The 12,509-nt window shown below is 48.0% G+C and overlaps 1 protein-coding gene across 1 annotated transcript in view; it reads right to left on the minus strand.

The window, feature by feature from the left end:
- Window positions 1-12,509, minus strand: part of FBXO18 (F-box protein, helicase, 18) — a 34,718-nt gene that overhangs the window by 922 nt on the left and 21,287 nt on the right. Inside the window, 7 exon segments of the mRNA XM_010837471.1 lie at window positions 173-304; window positions 3,463-3,569; window positions 5,711-5,836; window positions 6,320-6,517; window positions 7,107-7,182; window positions 7,603-7,724; window positions 7,813-7,912. Coding sequence (XP_010835773.1) covers window positions 173-304; window positions 3,463-3,569; window positions 5,711-5,836; window positions 6,320-6,517; window positions 7,107-7,182; window positions 7,603-7,724; window positions 7,813-7,912 — 861 coding nt within the window.

Consider the following 12,509-nt stretch of genomic DNA (forward strand, 5'->3'; position numbering starts at 1 on the left):
GTCACTCTGATGTCCCCAGGTCACCTCCAGACCTCCTCATGGAAGGATCAGACAAGCTTCCCCTTCACCTCCCTCACCCATGGCCCGGACAGGCTCATGGCTGCCTGGCAATAAAGCTCGGATGACTGAGCTAAACGCTGGGAAGGGCAGCGGCAGCGGCCGAGACACGTACGTAGGTGATGGGCAGCTTGCGCATGGTGAGCGCGGCGTCCACAGGGATGGCGTTGCTGCACTGGCCCACGCAGCAGCGCACCACACCTGTCTTCAGCACGTTACTCGTCAGCTCCGCCTGCAAGAAGTATTCCTGGGGAGGAGAGAACAAGGGTGTCGCTGCAGCGCCTCTGCAATTTTCTACCTGGACGTCCAACACTCTAGGACATCATATGAGTCCCAAGATAAGAAAAGCACGGACCACAGCGGCTGCCGTTGTTTCTCTGCCTTTTCCCTGCACGTAACACCAATTCCAAAAGAACATGCACAGCGGGACCCAGTCCAGCTGCATTCTTACTAAAATGACTGGTTTAAAAAAAAACGTTTAATGGACAAACATGTGACACTATCGGCTGTAATATTTTAGGACTACTTCTGGATTTTATCTGAGGCTGACCTGCTCTGTGACATTAAACATGATCTGCATGTTCTCTTCACAGCCCAGTGAGCTTCAAACACCTGTGCATGCCCATTTCCCCAAGCCCTTGGCTGTTCCCGTGAGCGAGCTCTGAGCTCTGCTGCTCTACCTGCAAAAGGCACAGACCCAGCACCCAGGTCAGCTGGCTGTTGGATAAGATGCACGATAGTGTGTGCCAGGCGCACATCGTCTGCACGCAGTGGACGCTGCGTCAAATGCCAGCGCCCTCCCAGATGCGAGACGCCCGAGAACAGGCACCAGGGTCTGGTCTGCCGCCGCGGCAGAGGGCAACCTGGACTGGCACACCAGAAAGACCTCCAACGCTTGCCGACAAAACAAGGATGATTTCACGGGTTTTTCTGAATTACAACTAGCTGTTTATCCAATTTTTTTTTTTTCAAAATCCAGGTCTACGGTTCTGATTTATGTGGTTTTTCTGTCTTTCAGGGTCTGCCTACCTGCTACAGGAAAGAACAGAAAATATACAAATGCTCATGTTCCTGCCAGTGTGTACGAACAACTAACTGCTGACCAGGGTGGACCTCACCACGTCTGAAACAGGATGTTCCCAGATGGAGTCATAAGCCACAACAGAGAAAAAGCAGAAGTCCTCCCCTCATACAAGGCCCTTCAGACTAAGAATCATCTGGTCACACAAATGGGCCGTGCTAGCCCCTGGACCAACAGGTGTCTCCTAACCAGCCTTAGTGAGAAGGAAGCACTTCTGCAGAGTCTGTGTTCTTTTCTCCTTGGAGAAAGCTCATTTCTCCCACAAAATGTGTGCATGAGCAACTGACATACTTCCAGTTAGCTTTAAAAAGTCTGTGAGACTCTAACACAAAACTTGTGGGACTCCAAGACATACAATTCCCGTGATGAATATGGCAAAACCTAGAAAAGTGATACATTCATTATCCTTTACCCAGAAAGTATGACTGTAGAATTGTATCCCCAAGATGCATTAACTAAAACAGAAAATGACTTGTGCCTAAGATCATGCATGGTGGCAAAAGTATTAAATGCAAAAGACTGGAAAAAAGCCAATATCCATGGGTGAGGAACTATATAAGTCATGTCAGATGGATGCAGTGAATACTACTCAGCTATAAAAAGGAGGAGAAAAAGCTTTAGAAACTGATAAAAAGTGAGGTATAGAATATTATAGAATGCTACCTTTCATGGAAAAGGAAAATAGAAAAATACATCTATACATATTTGTCAATATCTGCAAAAAAATATCAAAAACTAATTTTTAAAAACTAGCTATCAATGATGGAAGGAGAGAAAGTCTACAGGAGATATGGAGGGAAAAAGACTTCTCAAAGGACACCTGTTACAAAGTTCTGATTTCAGAAACATAAGCTTTATACATTCAAAAAAGATAATGAAGAAGGACAGCAATCCTTGTAGGGGCTGCAGATAAACAAATATGTCTACCTGTGCTTAAACTGATGATCAAGTCACACAGAGGGGAAAAGACTCATTTCAAGCATGGTACTTCAAAACACTGTACTCTGACTACACATCTTCAGTGGAATATTAACAGACAGACCTGTTAGGAAATCTTTAATTCCACACAGTATTCTGTCAACAGTAATATTGGTACTACTTGAAAAATTTGACACCCAGAATAATAGAAATAAGCAATTAATAAATACGGTTCTGAACCAAGAGTTTCAGTGTAAGAGAAAAGATTCAAATGTAAAAGAAAGTAAACTGTGTAATGTGTAAAGACGTAAAAATCCTTAAAGGACTGGGCTGGAGAACCATAAGTGACGAGGGTTGTAAGCGTAGCTGGCCACCCGCTCCCGACGGTGCAGACAGAGGGCAGCCCACCTCTGCCTGTTGCGCCTGCGTGTCTATTTTATACATCTGTGCTGCATTCAACAAGAAGCTTAAATTAAAGACTGGGGTTGAAATGATCAGTGTCAAAAATATGGATTTCCTAGCTCTGTCTGCTAAAGAGGTGAACAGCCTGAGCATCACTAAGAGGGAGAGAATCTGAAACCGCTGCCTCCTGACGGGACACAGCACAGAGTGAAGCCTGCTGCCCCCGCACCGTGGAGGGTTCCTGCCAGAACAGTTAGACCCCAGCCCAGTCACGCCCCTCAGGTGACTTCCTGTGATGGCAACCCAGGGCAGGCGACTGCAGGACAAACGGAAAAGAGGGGACGCTCTGGGGAACAACTGATGCAGTTTCCACAAACAGTCAGAAGTGTCAGGGATGGGCGAGGGGTCCTGGGCTGCTCTAAATAAAGAAATTTAAGAGACCTAATAACCAAACGTCTGTCTGGGTCCTGATCTGAACAAATCAACTATAAAAAGACATTTCCGAGATAATCATAAAAGTATGATTATGGATCGGGTGGTAGAGGCCATGTGGAATCACCATAAATTTTATGAGACAATAACGGGGGCTGTGGATATGAAAGAAAAGTCCCTGGTGTTTCAGAGACATGGACTCCAAACATACGCAGATGTAGGACTGCAATATATCATTGTCTCAACATTAAAATGTCTCAGATTTCCTCATATAATCCATGTTGTGAAATGGTATCACTACTCTACAAGCTATCTGTTATCAACTGCCAATGTGATAATTTGCTTCTGTTACAGATCTAACCACTACCGTAACGCAGGTTCTACAAGAAAATGACGCTGCAGGTTCTAAGAATACATAAGATCAAAGTTCATGCAGAAACTCACACAACAGGTAGAGAATTTGTACATAAGATTTACTCTCCTACTTCACTCTCTGGGGTACTGGTTTAGAGACTAAGAAAAGCCAGGCTTATCTATAAACCAGGAGTCAGCAAACAACTGTCTGTGCTTACCCCAGCCAAAGTCAAAATGTTCTCCAGAGATCTGGTCATGATGAGCCGCTTTTTGGCACGAGTTACTGCTACATACAGTAAATTCCACTCATCCTCAGAAAACGACTCTAAAGAAAGAAAAGGGAAAAAAAAAAAATATATCAACACACAAGCCTGCTTACAAAAATTTATGTCCTGATCTAAACATTTACTACTCCCCACCCACCCCGCAAAAATCCCTAAAGATCTGCTGGCTTCATAAATGAAGCTTTCCTACCAACACCAACTCCAGGAACAAACAACCCTTACAAGACAAGGGACACAGGACCTTGAGCTCTTGTTTGTGCTGCCTCTGGCAAGTCCTGGGGGCTTGTTCACTGGTCACCCAGCACCTGGTGCGTGGTCAGCAGTGACGTGCCTGGAGCATCATCCTGGCAACCAGGAGGCTGGCAGAAATCAGGCTGATGGAGGTGAAGTCCCTGGACAGACAGACCTCAGCCACAGCCACACAAGGGACCCAGGGCGCCTGAGGCTCCTGTCTCGGGGGCTATGCTCTTCCCTCCAAACGCCCTCCCTCTCCCTCAGCCAGTCTGGATGGGCTTGCACGGTTTCTGCCCTGTCAGTGCCTGCACACAGGAGCCCTCCACAAGGCGTCGGGGGTCTGGGAACACAAGAGGAGCTGTGCCATCCGCCCTAGAAGGGTGGGCACAGGATGAGGCCAAACACCACAACACTGAACTTTGGAGCAGAGAAGAGTTTAATGCAGGGTTTGCAAGGAATTGGATGGCTTGTGCCCTAAACAGCCCAAGCTCCCCGAGAGCTCTCAGCAAAGCCCTTTTCTAGGGAAGGGGAGGGAGGAATGAGCGAGTTGTTGCAAACATCTTGGTGGCAGAGCCTGTGTTCCTGAGATCAGGTCACGGTCAGGGAACCATGCTCCTATAAACCTCCACCAAGTGAATATTATGCTCTGTTCTGACAAGAAAGGACACAGTCCCCAGGCACAACCGTCACTCACTGAGTTCGGGTTCTGGCTGAGGGGAGGCAGATCTCATCTGGTGGCTCCCTCAGGGCCAGGCCTCCAGACCCCGCCCGGCTGTCATCACTGAGGGAGCCAGGCACCCAGGCCCTAACGGCCCTCAGGCTCTGCAGGCTGCCAGTATGGTGGGGGCAGGCCCCACAGACGGTGACACATGCAGACAGCCGCTGCCGTGAGGTCTCAGAGGCGGGGATCAGGGACCGGGTCACCACCTCAAGGCATGCGCCCAGCCACGGTGCAGTCCTGGTGAAGGCTCTGGAGACCTGCAGGACAAGGCCCCCAGCCTGTTCCCTGGGTCCCTGGCTCACGTGCTGGCCCAGGGAAGGGTGAGCTGAAGGGCCCCAGGGAGAAAGCCAGGCTCCGCCTCTTACCTCACTCTCCTGATGACCACCACTCCACTGACAGCTGGCTGAATGGACCGCTAAAAGTCGCTCCCTGACAGCCGGCTGCCTGTGGGAGGGGCCCCTTTGGCACCAACCAATGAGAGAGCAGGACTGCTAACAGTCTGGCCGTAATCCTAACGCACAGTGACACTTGTGCTAAGGGCTGCATGTGGCCACACTCTATTACATTATTCAATAAACTTCACTTCCTCAAGACAGAGCAGCTGGTATCTCTCTGTGGCTACTGCGTCTCCCTGCTCCACAGCAACATATGTTCAACACTATGTCTTCCTCTTGTTTTCGGAATATATTTGTCAGAGATAAGGAATTTTTAGTATTTCTATTTGGGGCTTGCCCATGCAGGCTATGACCCAAATTTTGACTCCATGACTAAAAGAGACATTTTGTCTGTTTATAGGAAGACTTCAAATGGTTTCATTCTAAGACTTAAACCCCAAACAAACAGCACCAATGCTTAGAGTTTAACAGGTAGCCTCAAGTATAAACTGATACAAAAGAAGCCAATGATAGTGTACACTGATGCCTTTTAAGATTCTCAGGCCTCTTTAAAAAAAAAAAAAAATTACAGGAAGAACACCCTGGTAGGTAGGTAAACGATGATTTAGAGCTTCTGTCTGATGGGGAAATACCAAGACGCGATAAGCCCACCTGCCCCTGGAGAAGCCTGACGGAAGCAGACCCTGGAAGCTCAGTTTTTCTAAAAACCACAGTCTAAGAATAATAAATTGAGGACCAGGAGGCCCTTTCTGTTCTAGGAGGATCCTTCCAAGAGGCCACACCATCCCAGAAAAAGCAAGGCAGCCCCACAATGAGGACTCCGTGTGCTCACCGACTCTGAAGTGGGGCAGCTGTGCGAGGTTGTGCCTGGCACAGGGCACTTTCACAAAATCGTCCAGGACGTGCACGGTGTCAAACTCCAGGCCCTTGGCCTTGTGCACGGTGCCCAAGATGTACTCTGCAGCAGAAACACAGCCGACCGTCAGCCAGGGCAGGCAGGGGGAGACAGGGGAGGGGAGAAAAGTGTATGCTGCCCTAACTGCGTTTTCTTGCCTGGGTGCAGCTCTGCAGAAAAGGGAACCTCAGCTTGAAAAAAAAAAAGGGAGGGAGGGAGACAGTAAACAGGTGAGGGGGATGAGAAGCCCACTGCAGGGGCTGAGTACACGGCAGAGTCTGGCCCAGAGCTCACGGCTGCCACCTGCCACCCACTGCCTGCACACGAGGGGACACAGGCCCAGGGGAGGGCGGGAGCTTGCCAAGGCTCACGCGGTGGCTGGCAGAGCTGGGGCTCAGGAGCCCCTTCTTCCCGCTGGAAGTAGAGCAGAAAGAGAGGAGGGGCGGGAGGAAGGCAGCCCGGCTCCCCTCGCTGGTGTGGTTGCCCCAGAAAGTGAAGTCCACGCTGGCAAGAGCCCCAGAGGCCGCCCCTGCCCCATGTCCTCACCTGCAAAGTCCAAGTCCTCTATGTGGCACCGCTCTATCCTCGCCACCAGCTCTGGAATGCGGATGTTGTACTTCTCCACGACCGCGATCTTGGCTTCCAGCTCCTTGTCCTCAGCTGCGGTCACGTACCGCTTGAAGCCACTGAAACCCTCTTTGTGCGCCCACCTCCTGATGAACTTGTCCTTAATGATGAGGTTTCCTAGAGGGAACATGCGTGTGGGTCAGGGGGACACAGCTGCACCCATGCTCGGTGGTGGCAGTTCCACATTCCTAACAGACCATGAGACAAATGAATGGTCTCAGAGCTGGAGACCTGGTTCCAGGCCCGACGGCACCAACGACCTGCCCTGGGCCTCGGGGTGAGTTAGCACAGTGGCCTGTGCATCAAGTTTGGGGTCAAGAGCTCTGCCCTTGAGATCCCTGCTCGTCGGGGATTTGAAACAATGCGGTAATGAAAAAGCAAGTGTGCTATGGAAGTGTTAGAAACGATCGCACAGGGCCCAGGTAGAAGTCACCACGTGTGAGGTCCTCAGGCAGACGGAACAGAAAGAGGGTGAGGATGATGGCCGCGGGGCCAGTGTGTGAGAGAGAGATCTAGACTCCCGAGAACAGGGCCTGGAAAGAGCTGTCACCGCCTCTGAGAACAGGTGGCCTCAGGAACTGTGCCGCTGCCAGAAGCAGCATATCGGCTCCTCCAGGGCAGACAACAAGCGACTCAACACGCCCGTCCACCTCCCGCCCGACACCAGGGTGCCTGTGGCTGCCCCACATGGCCAGGCAGTACTCACGTTTCTTCCGTTCTTCCTCTGGCTGGAGAAGTGTCCAAATATCAATGATTCTGTCCAATCCAAACGATTTAATCCCCTGAAAAAGTTTGCTGGTGAAACTTTGGGCTTCTTTTCGTTTTTTGTTTTCATTACTGTTGTTAACAAGACAATGTAAAGAGGATGTACAGGTGGGATTTTGAAATGAGCTGGCTTTTTGGAACAGACTCTCAAACTGCACCCAGAGCACAAATGCGGTGAGCTTTTGTGTATGCACACAGGCGAGAAGAGCATGGAGTTTTTTCTAGAGAGCAGGGGAAAAGGTCCGCGGTCCTTGCTGGGCCTTACTTTACAGGACTCGCTGGAGCAGAGCAGCTGGAGGGAGTGTCTCCCAGCGCAGACGCAGGACAGTTACCCCAACTCCTGTGTGCAGGATGAGTCTGAGCGAGGGGCACTTTCATCGGCTCTGTGTGTGGGTGAGGTTTCCGAGTGAGAGCAGAGGACAGACATGCACTCCTACCCCAATCAAGTGAATCCGGGCAGGCACCTCTCCCTCTGTGACCCGGACAGCCTCGTCAAACACATTGGCGTTGGTGCGGGACAGAAGAGCCACCTGCCCCTTTGAGTCACCCCGGATGCCACCTTGAGGGAGAGAGCACAAACTCTGGGGCCGATCCAGGCAACGAGGGAAGCTAATCTGTGTAACAAATACGAGGAACTGCAGCCTTACTCTGATGGTTGCCTCCAACCAATGTCTTCCTTCTCACTCGCTTGCAGACATCCAAGATGGTAGCTCCTACGTAGGCTATCTCTACACCGAACCGGAAACTCTGGGAGAAGAACAGAACAGATGGCGTTAGCACCCACCAAAGAATGAGAACACACTGCCGTCACCACCGAGGCCTGGCCTCTGCAAACCGTGCTGCGCATCCCTGGCTTGTCCAACCTTGAGAGGGTCCTTGGAAATTCCCTACTGCACAGCCACTCACATGGAACAGGAGCCTCAGTGGCAGACATCACTATTCTAAGTTTTCAAAACAGAATTTTCTATCTTGAAACCTGAGACTGACCTATCTGTCTTTATCTCTTGCCCCTGAATCCAAACTGACAATCTTTCCACCACATTTTTTACACTCTCTTATTGCTGCTCCCAGCATAGCTCAGAAACCCCCACCTCATGTCTCACCTGCTTGGCCTCCAACCCTTCTCCCCTGCCCCTTCTCTCTGCCAGATGAATCCTCTGCCACACACTTTCATAAAGCCCTGTGCCTCGCCGCAAACAGGAAGAACAACCCACGAAGAAAAAGGTGGGGTATGGACTTTCAGGACCCTCTCAGCTCCTTTGTTTCCTGAGACCAGCAGCAGACTTTCCTTTTAAGCAAATCCCTCATTCTTTCCAAACACCATCTGAAGAAGAAGCATAAATTACATAAATTACACACAGAAGACCAAGGGGAGAGGGTGCAACTCCCTGCCCCCTGAGGCTCCTTCAACACCAATGTAAAGCCACTGCCCCACTGAGGAAGGCACTGCTTCTGCAATGCTTGGCCACAGATGAGATGAGAGTGGACATTACAACACACAGCATTACCCACAGCTATTCCTTACTGTACTGAGCACAATGTTTATCGGGAAAAAATAAATAAAACCACTGCTCTACTTAACAAGCCGTGAGAAAGATCACAAAGTCCTGAGCATTTCCTGCCCCCTCCCCATCCCCGCCCACTGCATGTGGCAAAATAATTTCCTACCCTCAAAGCAGCGCCCAGCGCACTAATTCCTTGACCTCTGCAGCTGGAAAGTCAGTGCTTTTGCCCAAACGCATGGTGTTTACTGCCTTTTCCCACCCATTTATAATTTGAGGTAAAGAAGTACTATATATTTGGGTGACCAGCAAGAACACAGTTGAAGGAGAGGGAGATTTTCAACAAGTAGTACTTTGCTGCTACAGAACTATTCTAAGTGGTGCTGTTCAGAGTTGATCAGTCGTGTCCGACTCTTTGCGACCCCATGGAATGCATACACCAGGCTTCCCTGTCCTTCACCGTCTCCCGGAGTTTGCTCAAACTCATGTCCATTAAGTTGGTGATGCCTTCTAACCATCTCATCCTCTGTTGTCTCCTTCCCCTCCCGTCTTCAATCTTTCCCAGCATCAGGGTCTTTTCCAGTGAGTCAGCTCTTCCCACCAGGTAGCCAAAGTATTGGAGTTTCAGCTTCAGCATCAGTCCTTCCAATGAATATTCAGGACTGATTTCCTCTAGGATGGACTGGTTTGATCTCCTTGCAGTTCAAGGGACTCTCAAGAGTCTTCTCCAACACCACGGTTCAAAAGCATCAATTCTTTGGCGTTCACCTTTCTTCATAGTCAAACTCTCACATCCATACATGACTACTGGAAAAACCATAGCTTTGACTAGACAGACCTTTGGCAGCAAAGTAATGTTTCTGCTTTTTAACATGCTGTCTAGGTTGGTCATAGCTTTTCTTCAAAGGAGCAAGTGTCTTTTAATTTCATGGTTGCAGTCACCATTTGCAGTGATCCTGGAGCCCAAGAAAATAAAGTCTGTCATTGTTTCCCCATCTAGCTGCCATGAAGTGATGGGATCGGATGCCACGATCTTTGTTTTTTGAATGTTGAGTTTTAAGCCAGGTTTTTCACTCTCCTCTTTCATTTTCATCAAAGGACTCTTTAGTTCTTCGCTTTCTGCCATAATGGTGGTGTCATCTGCATATCTGAGGTTATTGATATTTCTCCCAGCAATCTTAGCTTGTGTTTCATCCAGCTCAGCATTTTTCATAATGTACTCAGCACGTAAGTTAAATAAGCAGGGTGACAATATACAGCCTTGATGTACTCCTTTCCTGATTTGGAACCAGTCTGTTGTTCCATGTCTGGTTCTAACCGTTGCTTCTTGACTTGCATACAGGTTTCACAGGAGGCGGGTAAGGTGGTCTGATATTCCCACTGTTTAATGAATTTTCCACACAAATTTATTGTGATTCACACAGTCAAAGGCTTTAGCATAGTCAATGACGCAGAAGCAGATGTTTTTCTGTAATTCTCTTGCTTTTTCTATGATCCAACAATCATAGGATGTTGGCAATTTGATCTCTGGTTCCTCTGCCTTTTCTAAATCCAGCTTAAACATCTGGAAGTTCTCAGTTCACATACCGTTGAAGCCTAACTTGTAGGACTTTGAACATTCCTTTGCTAGCATATGAGATGAGTGCAATTGTGCAGCAGTTTAAACATTCTTTGGCATTGGCTTTCTTTGGGATTGGAATGAAAACTTGATTTTTTCCAGTCCTGTGGCCACTGCTGAATTTTCCAAATTTGCTGGCATACTGAGTGCAGCACTTTCACAGCATCATCTTTTAGGATTTGAAATAGCTCAGCTGGAATTCCATCACCTCCACTAGCTTTGTTTGTAGTGATGTTTCCTAAGGCCCACTTGACTTCGCACTCCAGGATGTCTGGCTCTAGGTGAGTGATCACATCACCATGGTTACCTGGGTCATTAAGATCTTTCTTGTATAGTTCTGTATATTCTTGCTCTTCTTAATCTCTTCTGCTTCTGTTAGGTCCATACCATTTCTGTCCTTTATCGAGCCCATCTTTGCATGAAATGTTCCCTTGGCATCTCTAATTTTCTTGAAAAGATCTCCAGTCTTTCCCATCCCACTGTTTTCCTCTATTTCTTTACACTGTTCACTTAGGCTTTGTTGTCCCTCCTTGCTATTCTTCAGAACTCTGCATTCAGATGGATGTATCGTTCCTTTTTTCCTTTGCCTTTTGCTTCTCTTCTTTTCTCAGCTATGTGTAAGGCCTCCTTAGACAACCATTTTGCCTTTTTGCATTTCTCTTTCTTAGGGATGGTTTTGATCACCGCCTCCTGTACAATGCAATGAACCACCATCCATAGTTTTATCAGATTCAATCCCTTGAATCTATTTGTCACTTCCACTGTATAATTGTAAAGGATTTTATTTAGGTCATACCTGAATGCTGCTGCTAAATCACTTCAGTTGTGTCTCTGTGCGACCCCATAGACAGCAGCCCACCAGGCTCTGCCATCCTTGGGACTCTCCAGGCAAGAACACTGGCATGGGTTGCCATTTCCTTCTCCAATGCATGAAAGTGAAAAGCGAAAGTGAAGTCGCTCAGTCATGTCTAACTCGTAGCGACCCCATGGACTGCAGCCCACCAGGCTCCTCCATCCATGGGACTGCCCAGGCAAGAGTACTCGAGTGGGTTGCCATTGCCTTCTCCACATACCTGAATGACCTAGTGGTTTTCCCTACTTTGTTTAAGTCTGAATTTTGCAATAGGAGTTGATGATCTGAGCCACAGTCAGCTCCCAGTCTTATTTTTGCTGAAAGCTTCTCCATCTATATAGAACTTCTCTTCTATATAGAGCATCTATAGAGCTTCTCCATCTTTGCCTGCAAAGAACACAACCTGATTTTGGTATTGACCATCTGGTCATGTCCATGTGTAGAGTTGTCTCTTGCGCTGTTGGAAGAGGGTGTTTGCTAGGGTGCATTCTCTTGGCAAAACTCTGTTTGCCTTCGACCTGCTTCATTTTGTACTCAAGGCAAACTTTCCGTTTACTCCACGTATCTTTTGATTTCCTACCTTTGCATTACAGTCCCCAATGATGAGGCTTCCCTGAAAGCTCAGTTGGTAAAGAATCTGTCTGCAATGCAGGTGAACCGGTTTGATTCCTGAGTCAGGAAGATCCGCTGGAGAAGAGATAGCCCACGCTGGTATTTTTGGGCTTCCCTAGTGGCTCAACTGGTAAAGAATCTGCCTGCAATGTGAGAGACCTGGATTAGATCCCTTGGTTGGGAAGATCCCTTGGAGAAGGGAAAGGCTACCCACTCCAGTATTCTGGCCTGAAGAATTCCATGGACTGTATATTCCATGGGGTTGCAAAGTCGCACATGACTGAGTGAATTTTACTCACCCCTATGATAAAAAGGACATCTTTTTTTAGTGTGTTCTAGAAGGTTTTCATAGAACCGGTCAACTTTAGCTTCTTTGGCATTAGTGGTTGGAGCAGAGACTTGGATTACTATGATACTGAATGGTTTGCCTTGGTAATGAACAGAGATCATTCTGTCGTTTTTGAAATTGTACCCAAGTACTGCATTTCAGACTCTTTTATTGACCAAGAGGGCTACTCCCATTCTTCTAAGGGATTCTTGTCCACAGCAGTAGATATAGGGGTCATCTGAATTAAATTTGCCCATTCCAGTCCATTTTAGTTCACTGATTCCTAAAATGTCAATGTTTTCTCTTGCCATCTCCTGTTTAACCACTTCCAATTTACCTTGATTCATGGACCTAACATTCCAGGTTCCTATGCAGTATTGTTCTTTACAGCATAGGAATTTACTTTCACCAACAGATACATCCAAAATTGG

The sequence above is a fragment of the Bison bison genome, unplaced genomic scaffold, assembly GCF_000754665.1.
Source record: "Bison bison bison isolate TAMUID 2011002044 unplaced genomic scaffold, Bison_UMD1.0 scf7180017864073, whole genome shotgun sequence".
Taxonomy (NCBI): domain Eukaryota; kingdom Metazoa; phylum Chordata; class Mammalia; order Artiodactyla; family Bovidae; genus Bison; species Bison bison.